This window comes from Perissodus microlepis, chromosome 1, assembly GCF_051167445.1.
Source record: "Perissodus microlepis isolate ML-2025 ecotype Zambia chromosome 1, ASM5116744v1, whole genome shotgun sequence".
In the NCBI taxonomy this organism is placed as follows: Eukaryota; Metazoa; Chordata; class Actinopteri; order Cichliformes; family Cichlidae; genus Perissodus; species Perissodus microlepis.
The window spans coordinates 5705208-5730709 of record NC_140461.1 but is presented as its reverse complement, the minus strand read 5'-3'; the positions used below and the strand labels follow the sequence as shown (position 1 = coordinate 5730709).

Sequence of the window (25502 nt, the reverse complement as noted above, 5' to 3'; positions counted from 1 at the left end):
GTATTTGAAAATAAATCTGCGTTATTGTAAGTTTAAAGTTCGTACTTACAAAGAAAATCTGCCTTTCGAAATGCCGCTCAGATCTTTGATGTTGCCAACTTTTGATTAAATATTAAGTCATCGGCTCACACAACTTTTAAAGCTGAAATTTCCCGGCGGCCTCTGAAGGCACCAACAGTCCAGCCGCTGTCAAGAGGAGAATCTCTTTTTCTTCTTTTATCTACGCGTGGTAAATGATGCCGCGCGCTGATTGGCTGTCGGCCGCTGACTTGTGCTCCATCCCGCAGGCCCACTCTCTCAGAGCCGAGCTGAATGCTCAGTCAGCGCTCCTCCCGGTGATCCCCGACACCGCTGGCCGCCGCTTCTCGCCACACACGCTCACACGCTTACACATACACACTCTCGTGTGTGCGCACCGTGTCTGCGCGCACCACCGGCTTCTGCAACTTTCCGACTTCACCTGAGCGAGCAAAGCAGGCGGACAGAACCACTAAACAATGCGTGCCAACTGCACTATGCGCTACCACAGGTTACTACTTTTGCGCTCATTTAGGAGGTAACGGAGGAGGTGTGAGCTTGCATGCCATCACCATGGATTGCCTTTTTCTTCTGTTATGGACTTTACCAATCCCGCTGGTCGGCTGCACCTCAGTCAAGCTACTCTCCACCCTCTTGTCCTGGAGTATTTTCAAGGCATGTTGCACTTACATACGAAAAATATATACGTGTGCACTTTTAAATTCAGCACATGCACGTGTAATTTGGGAGGAAAAACAAACAAGCAGTTGTCTCTTATCAGCAGGACTAAATCAGCGACAAACTTGTCTAATCACATTCATTGCGTTGAAAAGTGATCCCAAATTAATCTCAAGTGCAACTCATATTTCAGTAGAGGAACTCGATATCCCCTTTTGGCTCCCAGTTTTCTGCTGCTTGTAACCTGTTGCTACCTGTCCATTTATGATTGTTTTTTCTTTCAGACGCTGCACATTTACTGCTCACAGGCCTCCCACACCGTTTCAGCCAGCTATTCTTCCAGCAACAGCCACGGATTAAATCATGGTGAGTGCTTGTCTTTTCACATCTGAGGATGTTTCTTCCAGATGGCTGTGTTCCATGTTTATAGGGAGAAAGTGAATAAAGTGAGATAAATGACAACATTGAATCAGTTACTAGACCAGAAACAGCTTTGTTAAACAGTGAAGAATATTACTTGTTACACAGTGTGACATGACTACTGCTTATGTGGATGGAAATGATAGAAATGCTTGTTTACATGAACCAGTGAGTGCAGTACTTATTCAAGGACTCCCTTTTCTGTCCTTCGCTTTCCAGAATGTGATTTACATACTTTTGTTTTCTCCCAACACTTTTTCCAGAGGTATACTATTGAAATGTTTAGAGACTGAAAATAGCAATGATGAAAGAGAGATGTTTGAATGAAAATGACACCTTGGTGACTCCACTGGCACATATAAGCAAGGAAGATGACAGCACTCCCACTTGGTCAAATTATGCATATTCTAAATTATACTGAAAATTGTAGTTAAAACAGGATGTCTTTGTGCTAAAGTATTTGACATCAGAATTTTTTGATGTAGTTTTTCTATCCCTTATCATCAGACTATGTATTTGTAACCCCTGTGGAAGTGGACTCTCAGGGAGCCTACCTGACCCATGATGTGACCAGGCGAAGCCATCGCAGCAAAAGGTCCTTGCCTCCTTCTCTGCACTATCGCCTCTCTGCCTTTGGGCATGACATGCACCTTCACCTGCATCCATCTTCTGTGGTTGGCCCTGGGTTCACTGTGCAGATGATCAGCTCAAATGGCATCACCACAGTAATGGATGATGCAAAGGTTCACAACTGCCTTTATCAGGGATTTATCCGTAACCAGTCGGCCTCCTCTGCAGCCATATCGACATGTTCTGGACTGGTAAGTGTCAGTAACCTCTGGCTGAGCTTTTGTTACATGAAAAACTGAGTCATTTTATTTTTTACCTCAATTATATGGTTTTATTCTTAAACTGATTACATGCTTCTACTTAGTTCAAGAAAGGCTGACAAAACACTTCTAAGTCAATTTAGATAATTTCACAACCCTAATGGGAATTTTTTTTTTCAGTTTCTGATAAGTTTGTGGAGCTAAAAGGCTGTCACACAGCAGATTTTGCACACCACCCCTACCTCAAGTTCCATGCCTTTATTTGTCCTTGAATGCTTCGTGTCCTCTAGCATTCCAGCTGTTTTGATGCACCATTGTCAGACTTTGGTCATATCATGGGTGAACTGTAACATGACATCATTACCCATGAGTGTAAGCATCAGTTTCTGGTGCTTTGTCTGGAACTGCTTTGAACACAGGGAGGAGAGGACATAAGAGAAAGAATAAAAGGAAAAGAGCAGAAGAGGAGAGAAAAGTTACACTGCTACAGGACAGTACAGTGAAAAGGCCATAATTTAGTCAGGGATGTCATCACTTTTTCCTTGGCCACTGTGTTACAGTGTAATTTTGGCCATTGCTCAATGCAGTTTTCTTCAACCACTCACCCAGTGGTGTACCTTGTAAGTAATGGTATAGGTCAACATTTAGGAAAAGGCATTACAGATTACAAGATAATATCAACACGGTCCTTGTGAGTTTTACTAAAGAAGATTCAGGACAGGGATAGCTCAGATAGCCTAGTTACTTTAGCACTCTGGAAAAATTTGCTTTGGAGATGCTCATATGGATCCTGCTGCTGTGTGATGCCACAGCTCTGTAATAAACTCAAGGGAGGGACTCCACAAACACAGCTGGATGCAACAATGTAAATCTTTTCATAAAGCATTAATTACCACCAAGTCAAAACAATGAAATCTGTCTATGTGCATATGCATAAATCCACTAGTGGCATGCAGTGTATGTCTTTTGTGCCTTTTGGTCATCTATAAGCTTCACTATTTTCTTAGTTTTATTAGATGTTTAAAAGATCACATTCAGTGTTTGACACATGCCATACCAGCATGGACCAGATGGACATATTATACCCCCATAAATGCCATACTTACATTTATCATCTAAGCTCCATACCTCGTCTTACCTACTCCTCCTGTGCTTGCCCTCCTCTTTTGTCCTCTGTTTGCCCTCCCTCTACATCTCCTCTTGTTCACAGCAATTAAAGCCAGGGTGAAGTTTGAGCCGCCTGGCTGGCACTGCTAATCTTTGCATTGTCCCTTTCATTAGGCTAGCTCCCACTAACAATAAAACACCACTGACCCGTTCGCTTAAAAGAGCTGCGAGGACACAGTGTGATTGGGTTGTGATTGCATTTGAATGAGTTGGTACAAACACTTTGATCTATTTTTTACTCTTCCTGAACATTTGCAAGTTTTTGTTTTCCTCTTCCAAGTCCGACCACTGGGCCACAGATGGATGTTTTGTTATCGTTATATTTCTAGCAGATGAACAGAGTTTTCTCCAAAATAAAAGAATTAAGTAAGTAAGACACAATGACAAGTACACTGAAAGGATACTCTGGTACCAACCATTTACTCTGTCTCTTTGTAAAAATCAGTCTGTCTGTGTTAAATTGCTACAAGCTTTAGGACAATAAAGACATTTAACTCCTTCTTTTCATCTAGCCCTGTGCTTAGAAAATTTGGATTAGGTATAAATGAGGAAAGAGTCATTCAAGTGTGCTCACTGCACTGATGGGCTTGAGTAAAAGATTAAGGTGGGATTAAAGACATTGGTTGAAGGAAGTAAGTAAGAAAAAAAGAGGAAGACAAGGATACAAGAGAGAAAATGGAAAAGAGGGTAAAGTAATGAATGAAAAGTGAGCTGGGCCAGGTTGGGAGGCAGCACACGAGAGAAAGTGTTGTGCAAGAGTAATGTGAATTTATTGTCTGTGGTTCAAGCTCCCAGGGAGGCTGGATAGTCTCTTTATAGAGAGTTGGAGAGATGGGCTCTGTTTATGTCAAAGGGCTTTGGAGAAGAAATGAGGTGAGAAGAAGTGAGGTGGAGATAGGAAGAAAAACGTTTTCTCGTTCTTTGTTTCATTGTCTCCTTTCAACAGAAACAAGGAAATGGAAGAAAAGGGAAAAGACAGTGTCTGAAACAGAGCTGTGGACTTTGCGTTTTAATAAAAGCAGAGGTTTCAGCACCAGACCCTGGGCCAAATCAGGGCTGGGACATTTTCTTTTTTAAACAGATGGGAGTGGGATTCAACTGTTAAAATGAAGACCAGGGTGGTATTAAGAGCAGAGTGGGATAGCTGGATGAATGACTTGCATAGTGGGATTTTCTACTGTAAATCCTTATTAATTGAACATGGTGTTATTTGTGGGGTTTAATCACTTTCTCCATGACCTGTAAAAGCACCTTCTGTTCTTGAATGAACCAAAGTTGTCTGCCTCACTTTTGCATGAGAGATGAAAGGATGCCTCTTTAGATGTAATGCTCTCTGATTTGTAAGAGAAGTGGATGGTGTTGGGGGTTGGGGAAGGGTCTTCTCTCTTTCTTCTTTTGAAGGTTTCTCATCTGAGGTCACTGTGCCGCTTGACCTAAATCTTCTATTCATTGGTGTATGTGGGGGTTGGCGGGACTTAACCTGAACTCTTAACGGGTCTTTACAATGTTCAAGTTCAGAGCTGCTCACCACCTGTGTGAGTCCAGAAAACAAATGATTTATAGCTCCCCTTTGTCTTTCTAGCACCTTCCCAGGATAAGAAACTCCTTACTGGGTAAGCACAGCAGATCTGAATTCTGTCCGGCCTGTACTATTCTCTGCCAACCCTTAGAAATACAACATTAACACATGATGCATCTTAAACCACAATTAAAGTGATTTGAAGTGGTTTAAGATGCATTGCCTTGTAGTAAATTTGCAGTACCTTGTGAAGTATATTGTGGTATATTTGTAAACATTTTCGACTTGAGCAGTGTGACTGCTCTAAATAGCATTGTTTGTGACTTGGCAGTGTTCAGAACTTAAATGTTTGAGCGTCAAATACACCCCCCATTGGGCTGGTTATATCAGATAGTGGTATAGCTGACCATGACCTTTACTACAACCTTTCCCAAGACCCGACAGGCCAGGTCAGAGTCAGCTTGAGCTCTCTGGTCTTCACTGGCTTAGGTCCAGATAAACTAATCCATTTTTCTTCTCTAGGATTTCTATAGTTCATAAGTTGATGCAACAAACATGGTACCCAATGACCTATTGTTTCTACTTGATAGTTAAAGCACAAGAGGTAAAGTGTAGATGGCCATTATAGGACCATTTAAGTGGAGCTATGTCTGTCCGTTTTTTGTCAGTTTTTAAAATAAAGACCATCAGACATGTACCCCACTATTTAAAGTGATATACTTTAAATGAGGTATATCATTCCCTTCCCAGGGAAGCCTTTTGCTAACAAGTAGGTAGTCGTGAAAATATCATATACCTTCATTTCCCACAGAGTATATTTTCTGCAATAACCTGAAGTGTCATGGGAAAAGCACCTTTGGATTTTTGTCATGGAATCAAGACATTCTGTCTCTATAACTGATGCACTGTTGAATTTCTGAATGGTCAAGTACTTGGGTGAAACCACATTGCACACTGACTTGAAGAACATTCTTGGTCAGTCACCTTTGTTTTAAATATCTAAAGTAATGTTTAATTTATGCTACTGTGGTTGTATCCATTTGTGGAGGTATTTGCCTATGGACCCTACGGACAAAAGTTTTCACCCAATACAAACATGCTCCCAAGCAGTCCTCCAAACACTTTGTAAGTTATAACTTTGCTCTTCTTTGCGGCTGGCTGATGGACAAACAACAGCACAACCATAAGTACACCACAGACAAGTAGTACTACATATTTTTGACACTGACCCCTTTTGACAGCTGATACTTTGTAGGTGGAGAGGCAGTCCAGAGCTGCCCACAGCTGTCAATGGACTGTCCACACACTACTGAGCCGTAATTTCCTCATAACATGTCTGTTAACCTCATGAATGAGACCTCTTGGATCTTTATTAGGGTCGTAATGATCCAGCAACCCCCCAGGTACCACAATTTATAGCTTAAAGATGTGTTTGAACAATCAAGTGTGAGAGTAAAAACATTAAAGAAAGTGTCAATACACACCTCCTCTGTCTTTCCTCCATTCACTTTCATCCTTTCAGGAAGGTCAAACTCAGTGTTTGATAGCCATCGTTGACACAGCTCTGAGGGTTGTGGCAAGCACCGGTGACTGTTGTAAGAGGAGAGCTGAACTTACACCCTCTGTTCAACTCCACCAGGCATGGGACTCCCTGTGGCGTGAAGAAGATGCTTGCTCTTTTCCCAGGCGTTGTTATTGATGCTGGATGTACTTTGTTGTTGTTGAACACTTCACACTGTGAATATATGAGAGGTTGAGCTTCATTTCTTTTTGTGAAAATGTGACATCGTCTCTTGCTAAATTTTTACTGACATCAAATTCCAGTCAAGAGTTGTTTTTGTTTTTTTATTGAATATTGATGATTTAAAAGTTAGTCCTACCCAAAGATGTTGTGTGGGAAAATAAACCTGAAAATGACACTATTTAGCCAAACAGGACATTGAAGTGCTTGCTTGCACTGAATATTCAACATATTGTAATCCTGTTAGACTCCTAATGGGGCTGAGACAGCATATGATTACTCATCCACAGGGTTGGGATGTAGACAATATATGATGTGTGCTGCCAATCCCCTAGGCTTTTGGAGAGTGACACTTGAATGACCGATTTCCGGACAACTTTTGGGCTATTTGTACCTGTCCATTATCTGTAAAGCCCAGCAAATTGGAACATCTTCCCACTACAACATACTTCCCTGGCTTGGCCATAATTCAGCGACTGGGCCGGGCCACAGAGGAGCTCAGATCTTGGCGCTACACGAGTAGAGTGGCCTGGAGCTTTTTCCCTGGTGGTCTGGATGCTGACAGTGATGTAGTGCCCGCTGTTAGATGCCAGCAGGAGAGGGGGGTCAGGCTCTCAGCATGGGTGTGGGATGGTGTGTGTGTGCTTGTACGTCCTTTCTATGCTGTGCAAGGTCTTTCTCACACAAGACTAATGGCCACTGTTGAAGTGCTCAAGTGGATGCTGCAACTTCTACAAACAGAGGCCATACATCAAATCTGACCTACTGTTGTCACCACTGCAGCACATTGACTGGTGCTGCTGTAAAACAGTCCAGACCTGCAGAAAACTTAGAACTGCCTCGTTAATAGAGTAATGAGCAGTAAATAAAACCCTTTTCAGATATCATCACAGATAAATCAGTTAAAGTAACATGACTCACTTTTGCATTTATGTTCCTCAAAACTTCATTAAGACTCATGACGTACACCTGTAATGGAGAGAGCTATGGTATAGGTTTGATATTTGTAATACCTGTGACTTTGGATGTCAGCATGTTGTAATCTTTTGCATGCCTGTCTGGTCGTACAACTGCATGCAGTTCAAACTTGCGCTATGCTAAAAGTGATTTGTAAATGCTGTTGCTGTTGGGACTTATACAGAGTCTTTGAATTGATTTGAATTACACTCCTGCCTCATTTGCAACACAGTAGTGCTATATTAGTTAGTAAAAGTGCTAAAGCTGCACTGTAACCCACTTATAGAGAGTAATGGCATGTTGAAAGAGGACATTTCCATTTTTATGGACTGGTGTGGGAGTAGCCCTCCTGTTCCCTGCTGTGTCTACATGGGATAATTGAGCGAGCCCATGCCCAAGGGCTCCAACCGACAAAAGACTCAACCAACACCATCAGTTTCTCACTCTGTGTGTGCCCACCTCTTCTCTGTTCCATAGACATGCTCAGAGGGTGTCAGTAGGTTGTTCAAAGGCAATTAGTGTGGGTAAACAAGGCCTGCGTGACCTCAGGCTATTGACACATTGTGATTCTAATGAGCTGTACATGAAGAGAGTTATCCATATATGCTATCACTAATAGAGTGTTTGTAAATAGTCCAGGTCCAATTCAGTGATAGTAATTTTTTTAATAAGAAAACTCCACTGTGCTGGGAAATACAGTCATTTGAAAGTAAACATAGAGAAATTCAACCAATGTTCTGCCCTGTCATTGCTGCTTGGCTCTTTTCTTCTTTTGATCCCAGTTCCGAAATTAACATGTCTTCTTTACCCATTTCTTACCCCATTTTAAACACACATAATTCACATAAGCAGACTATAATTACTCAGATTGTGATTCTATTGAATTAGTTAGATGCCTGAGGGCTCTCCTTTGCTCCTGTGTGATTTTTTTTTCCCCCTCTTCGCCACACACACTGTGTTCACGTGATTCTTTGCTGAGCTGGAGTGCAGATGTGCTTTAGAGCTCAGTAATCACCGGCTTGGGGCTTCTCACCGCTCGTCCCAAGTCTTAAACAGCATGTAAGCACTTACTCATTTGCCTTATAATATCATGGTAGGGAACTTTAAAAGAGGCTGCAGTTTATACAGAGACAAGCTAAAGTTGCCGTCTACCATGACAGATGTGCTGCTAAAGAAACAGAGCTTGTGCTTGTGCTGACTTTATCCAAGGAAATGAAGACGTTTTTCTCATGTACGAAATAGCGACTTTGCTGACTGAAGGTGACTTTGTTGAACCTGTAATCTGACTGTGACGTTATGAGAAATGTGTGAATGTGGGGTGAAAACTAAAGTGGTGTTTAGCAGAGAGTGTTCATCCCTTTAATCTAGTAAGGTCTTACAAGTGTTAATGTAGAGAGATAAGTAGAGGTCTTCTCTATCAACTTTACAGGTGGCCTTTCTGTGGTCTTTGAAGATTGTGCCTGAAAAAGAATCAGCGTATCTATCATTTCATCTGTAAATCTATAGATGAGTACAAGAGTAGTGTGCTTTCCTCAAATGGTACTGGCATTTTGAGTAATGTTATGTTTCCCTCGGAAAAAACACAATAAAGATGTCAGAGTGGTCAAGTCAACAGATGCTGAGGTAGTGCAACTTTTAGTCTTTATTGTGCCTGAAGAACTAGAAGAGCTGGGTCACATAATGCAAGATCAGTCATAGGTTAGATTTAGTTTTTCATAGCATGTTTTTCATGCTTTATCACTTTACTGAATAAGACACTATAGCACAAGTGCTTTGGGTGGCGAGTAAGATTTGAAAGCATTACGCTCTGATTTTATGACTGTATGTGTAATCCTAGATAACTAAGCTGTTGCTATTTTCACACATCCAGAAGGGTTCAAATCTGACACTAATCGATTGATGTTGCATACAAGGCAGGAAGCTTATCTTTATCTAATCTGATTAGTCTAACTTGGCCTTTTGACAGCTGCAAAGGTTACATTCTTGAAATAGTCACTCTTACAACTACATGAAAAAGTAAATAAAACATGCTTGATGCATATACCTAGAATTGTTTACGGATTAAAAGATGAGAAATGCTCATTTGAGTGAAAATTGGTAGCCTGGAAAATGTACCAAAAAAAGACTTTGCTTCAGTGTTATTTTGCCCACTGCTCATTCACTGGCCTGCTTGTAGATTCCAACTAATCTCATAAAGTTTGCATTTTGTGATGATGTCAGGAACACCAAGCAAAAATTTTGTAGGCGTTGGCAAAGCTTTACAAATATGAAACCACTGCGGATCAAAAATTCATAATAGAAAGGGAGAAAAAAATGGCCTGTGTTACAGTTGGAGGTGTCTTTTCTTATTGTGGTCTGGGAAGATTCTTTTTCAGCTGCAGAAGAGTTTTGGGCAGCAAAAGACAACTGGGAAAATTTTGGCAACAAAGCAGGCTTTCAGTGTTATATCCAGCTTTTTAATATATCCATTATTACACCAATAGAGGTTTGTGGGGTGTCAGGGGAGGTAGACTCTCCCCAGTATTACAAACTTAGCCAAACATCCGTAATTTAGCAAAACAAAGTCCTTACTTGTCCAAAGCCCCATCGAACATTCTTTTCAATAAAAACCTGAGAGCTAGCAGAAAAGCAGGTTGAGCAGAGGAAAATGGGAGCTTTGAGCATGATCCCACCATATTAAAGCACACTCAGCTTCAGTGTGTAAACACGCAGTAATCTTCTCTGACCTCTCACCTTGTCATTGCGCTTGAAAAGCCTATTTATGCTCTGCTTACTTAGTGCTCACGCCTTGCAACATACTCCTTTGTGTATGCGGTGTTGGCAGCTGTGTCCAACATTAAGAGTCTACTATAACGTCATACTTTGGTATTCACTAAAACACAAAACATGCTGACAAAAGAAAGTTCAATCTATACATTGACATAAAAACACAAGCAGACACAGAACCATATTTTAACCATTGTTGCAGATGGAATTCGTTTCCTGTCATTATCATCACAGACTCTTCCATCTGCTATCTGCTGGAAAAGAAAGTGGAGAGCTGGCAGATTTGGTGACGCAGCTATAGAGAGAGAGAAACAGAGCACAAGCAGGGATGTGAGTTTTGCACTAATCAAGTTCAGATCTTTGTGTTTCTTTAATTTTAATGTAGGATTCTTATGGTTACAAAGTTACTTGTCATCTCATGGTGACTTTACATCATGAATTTGTTTACATTGCTTTGCATTGTAAGGTAAGGGCTTTACATTATTATAAAGAGACCTTTCATCTGTAACATCATGGCATTCTGAATGCGTTGCTTCAGTGGGGAAAAAATGTTAAATTATGTCTTACTCATGATTAAACTGTTATCATTTAATTGAAGGAGAAAAAAAGATAAATAATAAATAAATAAGTGTTTCATCTTTAAAGAGGAATATTTGATTAGGTGTATGTTTTTGCAGGCCAGGTATGTGCTGAATGCCAGGCAGATGAAAAGATGGGTAAACGAGAGGCGACAGCGGTGTGTGCTGATTGGAGACACCTCCTTTGACCTTCTCTAGCTCTGTTTTGAATTCCAAACTATTTTAGGAAGCCACAGTCAATTTTTGCCAAGGGCATTTTCTCTCTCTTAATTCATTTCTTTGAGTTGATATATTTTATTCATGACCCAGAGGCAAATTTTCTTTCCACAATGTGTTCGCAGTGCAACACAGCTGGAGCAAGTAGTCGTGGAGTAGCTAGCATAAGGTTTGTTTTGGCATGTGTTGATATGCTGGGCTTCAAACTATTGAGATTGCAGAACAAAACTCCCAGCCACTGGACCATGTAGACATTACATATAGTCAAGATAATAAAATTTGACAGTTAGCTTCCTGTAAAACATCACGTTGCACCAAGATTGATGGAAGACGTAGAAGATTTATGGACAGTTGGGTGATCAACTGGGAGCTGGATGGTTATAGAGATGGATGGTTCGATGGATGAATAGATGGGCTTGATGATGGCAGTCTGCCACATATCCAGGCACTGTTTTCACAACAAGAGCCTCACCATGGCTTCCCTTTTGTCCAGCCTCTGTTTATTTTGCCACCTGCTAGTCTGGGCGGAATGGGGTCAGTTCAACAGGAGCAGGGCACTGTCACTCTCTCTCTCGCTAGTTCTCTCTGTCTCTCTCTCTCACGCACACGCACGCACGCACGCACACACACACACACAGATGGTGAGTTAGATGACACACAAAAAGGCCATAGGTCACTGGGTCAGCGAGTGTATTGCAGTGAGTGTGCGCCTGATTGATTGCACAGCTATTCTGTGTACATTTGTAGAGTTGCAGAGTGAATTAGGTAGAATACCATGGTCAGACGGAATGTTTAAGGTTCAGTAGCTTTATCTCTCGTTCTGAGGCCGGTTAAGACTACTCGATTAAAACTGCACGCCAAAACACTGCTTTGACATTATTATGGCAGGCAGGACAATTGGATTGGGTTCATAATGTGTCTCGGGACAAACCCTGCAAACAAAGCCTGTCAAGCATCCTAACATTTTGAGTTTTTCTCCAGCCATTCAAAGCATGCCTGTGTTTTTATATTCTTTTCAAGTAGAGGTGACATAAATAAATCATTAGTTCGCCATGTCGCAAGTAAAATGTGAGAAGTATGTGTCAGGAGAGTAAAGAAAAAGGCACTTTACTTACCATTTAAAAGCCAAGATGATAAACATTTCCAGCACTAAAAGATGTCTTTTTTTCTTGGATTTATTCTCTTTCTTACTTGACTTCCATTATCTTAATCAGTTCCAAAAATATTTCCTGTTAGACTTGAATTGAATGAACAATAAACTTTTGAGAAAACACACAGTACACTGGACAAATATTATATCAAAAACAAACCCAGGAAGAAATCAAATGCTGGCAGTGATATGACAATGTCAGCAAGAAGTGCTGCAATGTAGTCTGTTTTCAGTAAATTATATTTTGAAGTAAGGCTCTAACCATGAGTGATCTCATTTTAGTTGCGCACACAGTTTAGATTTTGTTGAAATCAATTAAAAACAAATCCCAGTTCTTAAAAATCCCCCCACCAGCAATTTCACGGTGTTCTGTCTTCCAATTAAATAAGACCTTTTCTCTCCTTAACATCTGTAAACTCTTAGAGTGCACATCTGCCTAATGTTAGGATAGAGTTTGGGTTCGAAGAATGAGTGAGGTTGTGGTGGGTGGATCTTGAGGTGATATGTGTGATACAGTAGAAAGGATTTCTGTAAACAGCTGCTTTAGCTACACTGAGGCTTTGACAAAGCTTGGCAGTGTGGACTCAAATACCATTGTAGAGGTGATTTGTATGTACACTTTGTAAAATACAGTTCAAATCTGTCAAATATATTTTGTCTTAACTCTTATTATATAGTTTATCTAGAAGAATTTTCTTGTAACCCTCTCTACTTATTGTGATCGACTTTTTTGTGTGTTTTGCAGTCAGGGTTGATCCGTGTGTCTCAGGAGGAGTATTTGATCGCCCCTCTACCCCAACATCTGGCCAGACAACACAACTACAGTGCCCCCAATGGTCATCACCCGCATGTACTGTACAAGCGCTCAGCAGAGCACATTGTCCACAGAAGATCCAGAAGCCCCTCTGACGTCAGCTCTTCTAGGCCTGGCAACCCTTACCTTCATGATTATCATCAACAGCAGCAGCATCATGACAACCAGCATGGAAAGCTGCACAGGCAACACTTCTGTGGACGCCGCAAGCAATGTATGTAAGGGAACCTTTAATTCCTTTCCTTTATTTTATATATATATATATATATATATATATATATATATATATATATATATATATATATATATATGATTGTTATATAATATATGCAATATTATGTAAGGTGTGTAACATCTGGTAGACAAGCATTTCTATCCTTTACATCTATTCAGCTATTCAACGTTTTCATAACACAAGTTTCATCTTACCATTAAACTGCGTGGCTTGCATATGTACAGAATATTTATGTGCTGCATGTTAAATAGGACACTTTTACAGTCTTAACTTCTTAAACATTACAGCTGTTGTATTTAAAATGTACAGTTCAAGGTGAAGGAAATATTCATTCTTTCTGCCAGCCACATACTGTCCAGTTTTGAAACTAAACAGTTAAATACAAGATGTGAACTGTCATGTAAAGAACCTGTGTCTTAATCTCCTGTTATTTATTCTGAGCTTTCGTGTTACTACACACTAACTCATTGGCTCAACTAACTGATTATGTTTTATTACTATCATCTCTAATTAAACATTATGTTTGATTCTGTTCAGAGTTTACTCTGGCAGGATAAAGAAGGCTCTAATAAAACAAGTGAAACCAACATGGAATGCTAACTAATAATCTAATATAATACCTCATTTTGAAACAAAAAACATCACCATAGAGGTTTATAACACTTTATAATAACAGGTTTTAACGTATGTGTATGTGCTCTGGGTTCAGAAAGTCTGATTCTGATATTTCTGATTCTGCTCTATTTTAAAGTCAGTAATCAAAAAGAAAAGATCAGAATTCCTGAAGTTGTATCTTTCCGCTGAAGCAGCATTTACTAAGGTGAAATTGATCTGCTCAGCAAAGGCTTGTTCAAGTAAATCAACCTGCAGCCATCATTCACCTGCTATACTGAATGCTTTTTAAGTAACATTGTGAGACTGGACAACGCGGCACCAGATCCATGTGAAATTGTCACAAGTCAAATTATTCCAAGCAAGGAGGTTCTTTTCCAGTGTCAAATTGTGTCTAGACTGAAGGTTTCTGAGGGGGAAGCGCATTACACTCTAAAATGCTGCGTGGAAACTGGATCAGTTGTATCTAAAACACAATCAGGCAGACCAAAAGTGACTACATTAATACATCAAACATTGTTCACTGGGAGATAGAAAAGCTAAATCTAATAATAGTTGCAGAATTCGCTAAATAAAGAAAGCAAGACTGCAGTCAGCAAAAGTATTGTTCTAAGAAAAGCTGTGTAGTCATAGTCTCAAATGATTAAAAGGGTCTCTAAAGTGCATGTCAGGATGGGAGATAAGGCCAAAGACTTGAGGTGGGCTAGAACTTTGCAGCTTTCACAATGAATGATTATAGAAGATTTAATTTTCTAATAAAGTCTGAGATTTGTGGCAGTGTATGTGAGGACAAAAATAGAGAAGAAATGATACTACAGTATCGACACCACCGTGAAACACAGTCTGGCAGTATATTGGCAGTATATTGTGACAAAGTTGCTGTACACCCATCATTATTCTGCTCCATAATGTAGCAGAATAATGACTTTGTTCACACCCCAAAGCCTAAAAAAAAGCCTGTGTGCATGTTATCCTAAAAGTAAGATGAAATCATACCACATAGGAAGATTCTGGAATTCAGTTTTCCAGGGATTCAGCTTTTCATCCAAATTGTTATGCTGCATTCACTGGTGTATTCAGACTTTTTGATCTTACTGTACATATATTATGATGATTTATGTCTGTATTAAATATTTGAGAACACTCCATTTCAGTGCATTATATGTTTATTGGCATGCATTTCAAGTTGTTGTGTCCAGTTAAAAGTGCAAGAAGCTGAAGCTACTGAACCCTTAGGCTTTTTAACAATTGTTTTTTTAGTGATGATAGGAAGCAGCGTGGGGAGTGAATTTCCTGTCCTTTCAACACCAGAGCACGCACTTTTAACACCTGGCACGAGCCAGGACAAAGAGTTGATTCATTTGACCCTCACTGCCAAGTTTTCTATCTCTGAGTATCATTGTCTGTCTCCTTCATGCTGTCTCCCTCTTTCTGTGTCTCTCCTCCCTTCCTTTTTGCCTCTCCCTTTTTGCCCTCCCAGACGCACCCAAGCCTCCTGCTGAGGACCGCTTTATCATGCCTGATGAGTTTGCGGTACCTGAGGTGGAAGGTCCAGGGAGGGAAAAAAGATCACCCATTTCCAACAGGGTGGGAGGTCTGAATGTGGAGACCCTGGTTGTGGCAGACAGGAAGATGCTGGAGAAACATGGCAGGGAGAATGTCACCACCTACGTCCTCACCGTTATGAATATGGTAGGGCTGAAAAAGACAAGGGAGTGGAAGTGTGACAGAACATATGAGGTAGCAATCGTTCAATTACACATAGGAAATCTGTCGAAATTTTGTGTTTCTCAAAGCTCTTGTTCATTTACCTAACATAGCAGGATCTCAACAGATCAGTATTTCCTGCGAGGCAAGACACAAGTGCTAAGCTAACTTTATAAGCATTCAAATTTGCAACGTTTCTCCAGAGAAAAGTGCAAAAACTTTGCTAACCCTTTATGTTTGTGATATTTGTTTGATTGCAACTTTGAATGCAACTTTTTGCCACTTTCCTCTGTTCAAAAAATAAACAAGTTAATTTTAAGTGTCAACTAGGATATGTCAAAATAAATGAAGGAGGACTACTTCCAAATTCTTTAAATTCACTTCAGATCATCAGATCATCACCTGGACGGTTGAAACTTGGAGACAGTTGGGTGTTTCAGCAGAAGAATGATCCCAAACACACATCAGAAATGGTTTTAGATTGGATAATCAAAGTTAAGATTAAGCTTCTGGAATGCCTTCACAAATTTACCATGACACTCATAGCAATGGTGACTGAATGTGAACATCTCAGTGGACACAAATCCTCACTCAATCATTTTATGTTTCTCCCCAAAGAAGAATGGTTTCAACGCATGCCTATATAATGACGCTATCAGTGGTTCAGGTCCGCCTTTGGAAACGTTGTTGCACACATACATACTCTTTTTATCCCTATATTTTCTGCAAAATGCTGAGACAAAAACTTTGAATGTTACCAACAAGTATTTTCAACTAATCTACAGGTTTCCAGCCTTTTCAAAGATGGCACCATTGGGAATGATATCAATATTGTGGTGGTTAGCTTGTTGCTGCTGGAGCAGGACCCTGTAAGTAGATTTACACTAACTCTGCAGAACTTGCCTGACTTGTGCTGCTTTTAACTTGACGCTGATTAAAATACCCACGGCTGTGTTCTAAATCTCAATTGTTCTCTCTACAATTCCAGTTGGGCTTGACCATAAATCATCACGCTGACCAGTCCCTCCACAGTTTCTGTCAATGGCAGTCAGGCCTGGTGGGGAAAGGTGGTAAACGGCACGATCATGCTGTTCTCCTCACTGGACTGGACATTTGTTCCTGGAAGAACGAGCCCTGTGACACTCTGGGTGAGATAGGGCTTAGCTCACTTTAACAAGCCAAAGATCTTTTTGTTTTCTTTTTTTAAAGACGCATGTGAAAAGCAACAGTGTGACTTTGTCTGGACCACTGACAACTAAGAACCCCTTGCATTGCTAAATGTTGTCACATTTTGGTTAACAACAGCCTAGATGCGATGCTGTGGGTGCAAACATTATAACAGGGCTGACAGGTGAAGCGAAAATAGTTGTCAAGAGATAGACTGGCAGTCATTTGTCACTATGAGCAAACCCTATATTTTACTAGAGTATTAAGCCGTGCCATAAAAAAACTAGTGACAGTATTAATGCAGACACATGCAGAAGAAGAGGGGGGTTGATATGCAAGAAAGTCAACAGATTGAAGTATAAGCACCAACTTGAGCTGTCACTTCAGGCAAAAACAGCTCATTAAAAATATCCTGCCAAAGTTGTCTGTAACAAAAAAAAGTAGGGTCTAACCAAAAATATTTTAACTAAATGAAAAACAAAGCTGAACCATTAATGTTAATGTTTAAAATCTGTCTCTTTTATTCTAATGGCTCAGTCATCCTGGACTAACAATAGGACAGCAACTTCCTTACAATTAGTTACAAATAGTTATAACCACCAACTGGTCACCCAGAGGTTGAGCATACTCACCTTCAACCTCAATATTTGTCCTAAATTTATGTTCCAAATCTTCAAGGTTCTCACTGGACTCTCCTTTATTATAAGGGGTCAACATAGCAGGTAGCTTGATTCCCTTCCTGGCACAATACCAAAGGGGATTTCTGTTTAATGTGAAATTCTGCGTATGTTACAGATTTGCAATTTTCACTGAGTTATCTCATTTAATTTCCATATTATCAAACTGTTTTATTGCTGTCTTGAGACACCAAGTTCACTTTAAAGATTTCAGTTGTCTGTGAATGGTCACAAATACGGAGCCCCGGAGGGGACATGGGAGAAAAAAAAATTAAGACGGACTTTTGCGAGATCTCGCAAAACTAACTCGGGATCTCGCAAAACTTTTGCGAGATCTCGCAAAACAAACTCGGGATCTCGCAAAACTTTTGCGAGCTCTCGCAAAACAAACTCGGGATCTCGCAAAACTTTTGCGAGATCTCGCAAAACAAACTCGGGATCTCGCAAAACTTTTGCGAGCTCTCGCAAAACAAACTCGGGATCTCACAAAAGTTTTAGCCGCATTCTTCCCGTTAGCTCGAAGCTAACGGGAGGTCTCGACCTCCCGTTAGCTTCGAGCTAATGGGAGGTCGAGACCTACTACAGCCGGGAGGAACACCGCTTTCCCGGCACATCGTGCCTCGACCTCCCGGTCAGCTTCGAGCCGGCGTCCGAAGAATGCGGCTAAAACTTTTGCGAGATCTCGTAAAAGTTTTGCGAGATCCCGAGTTTGTTTTGCGAGAGCTCGCAAAAGTTTTACGAGATCCCGAGTTTGTTTTGCGAGAGCTCGCAAAAGTTTTGCGAGATCCCGAGTTTGTTTTGCGAGAGCTCGCAAAAGTTTTACGAGATCCCGAGTTTGTTTTGCGAGAGCTCGCAAAAGTTTTGCGAGATCCCGAGTTTGTTTTGCGAGATCTCGCAAAAGTTTTGCGAGATCCCGAGTTAGTTTTGCGAGATCTCGCAAAAGTCCGTCTTAATTTTTTTTTCTCCCATGTCCCCTGCGGGGCTCCGTACACAAAGATGGTCCCCATTTTTGAAGCAACCATTTTAAAGGCAGCTGCTCACAGTTGTAATAATTTGCATGTATCCAACCAATGTTCTCTAAACTGAGACTAACAAGCTATGTTTGACAACTAAATATTGACGTTGGTTATTATATTTTTGGGCCCATTGGAAGAAATTGCTTCCTGAAAATTAGAAACCCCAAGTAAAGATTCCTCATCAGCTTATCAGTTACAGAAAAATCTCACATCTGGGTAGTTAGTCACTGTGCTGGTGCTATCTGCTACACAGTTAACAGTAGTCCTCTGTGCTGATTGCTAACAAAGTCTAAGAACTAATTTAAACTAAACTGGGCAGGACATCTGAGGTTGCACTTGGCAGTTCTGTGAGATTCCCCTTCCAGGCAAGCACGTGCGTAAAGATACATGTGTGGCACATATTTGTTGTCTTTACAAACTGTCAGAACAGATTGTGCGCTCAGTGTAAGAGAACAGGAATATGATACAGATTTGGGGTTTTATCTTGCTTGTTTTTGAATTTTCAAGTAGCTCAGATTTTCAAATAACTTTTCTCTCCTTGTTGTATCTGCAGGTTTTGCCCCCATCAGTGGCATGTGCAGTAAGTACAGGAGTTGTACGATCAATGAGGATACAGGACTTGGCTTGGCTTTCACCATTGCACATGAGTCTGGACATAAGTATGTTTAGAAGAAAGAGCAGCAGACTTAAAACAGATGAGACTGTCTCAGAATGTAATGTCATTTTGGAAGGGGCAGCCTAATTGCCTTTATGCTGTCTGTGGATGTAGTTTGTGTTGAAGTGACAGATGTGGTCTGATTTAAACAAACACACTCTGAAATAAGAGCATTACGTTAGACCCCTACTTCATCCACTCCATGACATTTTATGGGAGAATAATGGAAACTACCCAAGGCAGTACAGCTCTGTGTTTATATTTATACGTTACCGGTGGGACTGGAGGCAGTTTATTTTTGATATGTGTAGATGTCATATTGCGGTAAAACTCTTCTGTGTGCCTCATATGTTCTTAAAACAAACTATGAATTAAGTGTATTCACCTGGGTAATAATATGTCAAAATATCCATACACATAAGTATCCTAAAGCTATTAATCACTGACAATTTGAAAATGGCATAAGTGTCAAACATATGACATGGTAATGAATCAAAGAAGGGAGAAAATGTTGCAATGTATGAAGCAAACTGTTATAACAAATTGAATGACATCAGCAGGGTCTTTACATAGAAATCTATCAGAATGAGTTACATCAAGCCAATTTAAAGAATTCATGTTCATTTTCTTTAAAATCCTGTAACATTTTATAATTTGTCTCAGTATCAAAATGTGAATTATCATTATCATAAACTTCACCTTTACTCACAAACAGCTTACAATACATGCTAGTCCATGTATTTACCGTATATCTCATTGCGACTGAAGTCTCTTATCTTCATTTTCTGTAGTTTTGGTATGATCCATGATGGGGAGGGAAACCCTTGCCGTAAGACTGAGGGTAACATTATGTCCCCTACTCTCGCTGGTAACAATGGAGTCTTTTCCTGGTCCACCTGCAGTCGGCAGTACCTTAGCCGCTTTCTTGGGTAAGCCCAGTTAATGCAGATTGTTAAAATTACCAGTCATGCATTTGGCTTTCCTCCTTACTGACACAGGTACTGTTCTGTGTTCACCAGAACAGCCCAGGCATCCTGTTTAGTGGATGAACCCAAGCAGATCGGTCAGTACAAGTATCCTGATGAGCTTCCTGGGCAGCTTTATGGAGCAGACACACAGTGCAAATGGCAGTTTGGCTCCAAAGCCAAACTATGCAGTCTTGATTTCGTCAAGGTAAAGTAATCACCTAATTTGTCAGAATTATTGGCTCTCCATTTCCTTTTTTTTCCCCCAACATGTTGCAACTGCAAAAACAGTTGTAACATGCTGTGCACACGATGCTGAGTTGCTGGGGGAATTAAAAAACAACAACATATTTTTTTCTGGCTTTAACGATTGTGATTTATTATATATTTTATTTGATAACAGCCCAGACCAGGAAACAAACAACAGTTCCTTACACTAAAGAAAGAAGTGTTATCCATGGGCTATCCATGGTTGTATTTCTACATGGACCAACAGTCCTTAATCATTTACTTTTCACATGTTTCTTTGCCAACACTGAGAATCGCTACAGTTCCTTGTAGTGAGAAGGGGGCACCCCTGGACCATATAGGAGCTGGAATTTATCTGCTTTACAGACTTAATGATCCAGTGCTAAACTGGCACTTTATTAACTAGCACAATCTTTACATCAGCAACCTTAACCCCCCCCCCCCCCCCCCCCCCCCCCACACACACACACACACACACATTTGACCTTCATTAAAATGCATTCCATCATTTGAATGGGTCCCTATACCACCACCCCAGTCTGCATCAAACCCTTGTTGTTTTGGTATAAGGCTTTATGCTAGGTGCATTCAGTGATGTTGATTCACATGTAAATTTTATTTAAAATGCCTCAAGCTTTTCTTCTTGCATGGCTGTAATTGCTGGGAAATTGACTTTGCCAAGTCGTATATATGGCATTAGCCCACATGACGACGCCTTGGCTGTTCACGACTTCCCCAGATTCCTCCTATGTTTCCATAATAAAAGATCAAATACTATATTTGCATTTCTTAGACCTGTGTAGGAGTTGGCAGGTGGTATATTAACCTGCATGCTGATTAACAGTGGATTTGAGGGTTCCATTCACATTTTTCACCCTTTTTTCTTGTCCCTGACATTATCATGTACAAGGACTTTCAGCATGATGCCATAGCGGTCACCCACCTGCTCTATGTCAGTGAAGTAGATCTGCATAAGGTTAAGTCTTGAACACACCAGGGAGCTGTCTGTCCTGCTTCCTCACTCCCTCCTTTCTAATTCCATTCTCGTTGCCAGTTGCAGTTGGGCCAGTTGCCAGATTCTGCCGCCTGTCTCTCGACCCCAGCTCTCCCTCTGTGCTCACTCGCTTGCTCTGTCTCTGTATTGTTGGGTCAGATGACACATACAATTATAGCCGGTTTCATTAAAGAAGTTCAATGATTAGTCTCGACACAGAAGCACTGTGGAGAAGTCTGTCAGAGGCAGTGGGGGCTTATCAAGCAAAGTGATGGTGGTCCTGGCAAAAATCAGGTAGAGGGAAGAGAAAAAGGAAAGGAACTCTTAACCAAAAGATGCCACGGATAATAACAGCAGCAAACACCATGTTTGATGGATGTCTCATTCTTTGCGTGTCTCATTTGACAGGACATTTGCAAGTCATTGTGGTGTCATCGCACAGGGCATCGGTGTGAGACCAAGTTCATGCCTGCTGCAGAAGGTACCACTTGTGGCCCTGACATGGTGAGGAATGGTCTCCTTATTTATATGAAAGATCACAGCAGTCAGAATGTTATTCTCCTGCTTAGCATCCTAATAATTAGCATTTTATTGAGTCAAACTAAATCCTTTCATCTTAGAAAAAAAATCCTAAAAGAGCTTTAAAAAGATGCAAGGATTTACTTTAAGCTCAAACTGATGACAGCTCAAACTGCATTTTTTTTTATTTGAATACTTCTTTGATCATAGATAATTAATCAGACAAAGTAACCATCGATGCTCCTCGTACATGCATGGGTGCACATTTTGGGCACTACTCTCCTAAATGGATTGAGTTGATTTGTACACACAGAAACATGATATTTAGAAAGAGAGAAAGGCGGTGATGTGTGTGAGTGCAGGGTTTGGCTTGGATCAACCCAGGTCTGCTGCACAATAGATGTGCATGTGTATGTGTGCATTTTGGCTGTAGATAGAGAGTCTCTGTGTCCAGGTGTGGTGCTGGGCATTTCTCCAGACCAGGAAACAGAGGCAAGATGCCAGGGCCAACACTCAAGTACTGATAAGAATGCTATTTCTGTTGTCGTCTTCTCTTTCATTTCCTTCCTACTCTTTTCTGCAGTGGTGTCGGAGGGGTCAGTGTGTTAAGTATGGAGAGCATGGTCCTAGAGCAGTGCACGGCCAGTGGTCAGCCTGGTCTCAGTGGTCTGACTGCTCCAGAACCTGCGGTGGAGGTGTCATGTACAGAGAGCGCTCCTGCACCAGCCCAAGGTATACATACACTTGCACACACTTGCAAAACCTAATCTAATTCATCAGCTCTATTTTAATGCTTTCGATAAGATTAACTAGGCAAACAGTCGACAAAATGATTCATGTTGTCACGCAGCTGCTTCCACAGTGCAAATCTGAGGTGCAGTTTGGGCCAGAAAGTAATTCTTGAAGGCCTTGTATTCTACGTTTTTTTTGAACACCTGAAAGTGCTGGCTGCCAGGTAGCTGTCAGCACAGTTATGTACGCACATTCTGTTCGTGCACATACACACACGTGCTGATAACTGCTCTCATCAGTCAGGCTGACAGTCCAGACGGACAGACTATCTCTCCACATGCTCCAGACAAGGAACACCTCCTGATGGCATGCTCTTTTCTCTGAAAGCTGCCAAGATAGTCAGCAAACGTCCCCCATTGCTGCTCACTCAGACAAATATAATTCTACATAATTCTGTAGACCCAGATCCCACAGTGCATATCTCTTTGTTAGCAAAGCGCTCTGTTCATGTCATTACAAGCTTGACAATTTTCCAGTGTTAATGTTGTATTTCACCACAGACACGCAATCTCTCATTAATTATCCCTCGAACACGTAAAGATTTACTAGATCTTTTAAACCTTTATTTCGCTTCCATAAAATACAGATTTACTGCCGTTGTTCTATCACTATGCTACAATCAAGCAGTGTGGCAAGTGATTGACTCAGCCTGCAGTCAGTTAAACACCTGCCCCCACGCTGGTTCTGTAGCATGGTTACAATGGGATACTTGCAAAGGTGATTAATTTTGTGATTATTCATTTAATCTTCTTTTCATCCTTTACAGTGTCATGTGTTTACTTCATAAATCAGAAGTGATCCCATGGTGACCATTCTTTAGCAAGTTTATCCTATGTTTAAAGAGGTTTTGCTGTTCGCTTCACACACCTCAGAGAATGGTTGACTCAATTAAAATAATAATAATCATCTCCATCTATTGGAGCCACAGCCAATTAGCTGACAGATTCTTAGATAACGCCTTCAGTATTTTATTTCCATTTTTTTCAAGCCATTGACTGAATCTCAAGTTTTCCTAATACTACATAAAAAAGAGGAAGAACTGACAACAAAAAGAAGCAGCTTTGCAATATAGAACTGATAATCATGCATGAGCATACACCAGATCATAGGTTTTCTGTACGAATATTGGCTAACATCCAAAGCAACTGCACAGCTTGATTGGTGGATGGTCCTCAAACTTTATTACTGCTGGGTCGTTTGCACTGTTAAGGGTAGCCATCATGTAGGAATTAGTCATAGAATGTTAGATCATAGTGACATGTCACGTCCAATTCTGCATATTTATACACACGTGTATGGGTTTCTGAGTGTTTAAGTGCAGGGAAATGTTTTTGTCATGACAGGGACACAGTTGCCCTTTTAAATACAGCTGCCTTCATATATCTTGTAGCCATGTGAAGTGTATATGTGTGACTTGAATGTCAAAATGACTTCATAATGTCGGCTTTTTTTTCTCTTGTAGCTATTCACACGATTGCCGTGGTTGTCAGCCGAATGCATAAGAGCCTGGACTGAGTCACTGTCAGCCCAATTAACAGGCTGACCTGAAAAATCCAATAAAGTTTAATTTAGTCATAGACATTGACTTAATTCATGTTACAACAGCACAACATATCTATATATCTATATATCTATCTATATAGATATATATATATATATATATTAGGGGTGCAACGATACATAAAATTCACGGTTCGGTTCGGTTCGATACTTTGGTGTTACGGTTCGATATTTTTTCGATACAAAAAATGTTCATGCCTTTTTAATTTGTCATTTGTTAAAATTATAAATATATATTTTAACTCAAAAGTATAGTTTTTAAATGTAATGTTGCTGAAACAACAAAATAATTACAAAAAAATAAATCTATCTGATCGAGAAATCACTCATCTTTGGAAAAGAGAGTTTATTACAGAGAAATGGCTCTTTCCAAAATAAAAGCTATACTATACGCTTCTTCTGGGCTATATTCTCAGCAGCATATTAAACATATCAGGTCCCCATAAGGAGACTCATGTGCTAACGGCTGTCTAAATGACTCGGGTAAAGTTTGTAGCATGCGTGCTTGTTGTTTTTGTCTGCTTCCACTTGTCTTTGCACTAGGATGATGTCGGCGTAAATGTGCAGTCATATTCGTTGTGTTCCCATTAGCGCTGTCAGCGTTAATCTAGTTAAAATCACGTTAACGCCATAACGTCGCAAATCTCCGTTAACGAGTTACCGCGGATCGCCCCGTGTGTGGGGCTGGACGGCGTCAACACGTTAACGAGCTAACTGCGCTAACACACTAGTTCCCACCAATGTAATAGAGCATTGCGTGGCACATCCGACATACTGTTTTACTTTTGTCCATGACAAGCTTACCATCAGGGTCATGCTTCACATGAAAACCAAAATAGTTCCAAACGCCAGATCTGAATGAGGGTGGGGGAGGTTCAATTTGCCATGTTGCAAGGAGAGCTTAACTTCTGTCTGGCTAGCTTGCGCTGCGCTCACTGGATCTGCGCTCGACAGTGCAGCCTAGGCAGAGTCGTCGAACGCAGATCCACTGAGCTCTCAACACAGGCAGTATCGTCAGAAGAAAAGTTGATAAAATAAATTAAAAATTTTGTATTGTTCGATACATATGCGTACCGAACCGAAAGCACTGTATCGAACGGTTCAATACCGATACGAGTATCGTTGCACCCCTAATATATATTTATATATAAAAACATCCAGCTCACCCCTGCGGGCGGTTTGTCCTTCAAGCTCGGGTCCTCTACCAGAGGCCTGGGAGCTTGAGGGTCCTGCGCAGTATCTTAGCTGTTCCCAGGACTGCGCTCTTCTGTACAGAGATCTCCGATGTTGTTCCCGGGATCTGCTGGAGCCAATCGCCTAGCTTGGGAGTCACCGCACCTAGTGCTCCGATTACCATGGGCACCACCGTTACCTTCACCCTCCACATCCTCTCGAGCTCTTCTCTGAGCCCTTGGTATTTCTCCAGCTTCTCGTGTTCCTCTCAGATTGTTCCCCTGCCACTGAGAGTACACTCTCGCTCATATCTGCGGTAGGCTCGCT

The 25502-nt window shown here is 40.9% G+C and overlaps 1 protein-coding gene across 1 annotated transcript in view; it reads left to right on the top strand.

Annotated features, from left to right (window-relative positions):
* The first annotated feature begins 292 nt into the window (after nt 1-292).
* The window catches only part of adamts18 (ADAM metallopeptidase with thrombospondin type 1 motif, 18), a 58051-nt gene continuing 32841 nt past the window's right edge, over nt 293-25502 (top strand). Inside the window, exons 1-12 of the mRNA XM_084927736.1 lie at nt 293-693; nt 981-1062; nt 1624-1937; nt 12786-13068; nt 15182-15393; nt 16194-16277; nt 16397-16556; nt 18822-18927; nt 19715-19852; nt 19943-20096; nt 21540-21635; nt 22234-22382. Coding sequence (XP_084783862.1) covers nt 592-693; nt 981-1062; nt 1624-1937; nt 12786-13068; nt 15182-15393; nt 16194-16277; nt 16397-16556; nt 18822-18927; nt 19715-19852; nt 19943-20096; nt 21540-21635; nt 22234-22382 — 1880 coding nt within the window. The 5' untranslated portion in view covers nt 293-591. The remainder of the gene's footprint in view (nt 694-980; nt 1063-1623; nt 1938-12785; nt 13069-15181; nt 15394-16193; nt 16278-16396; nt 16557-18821; nt 18928-19714; nt 19853-19942; nt 20097-21539; nt 21636-22233; nt 22383-25502) is intronic.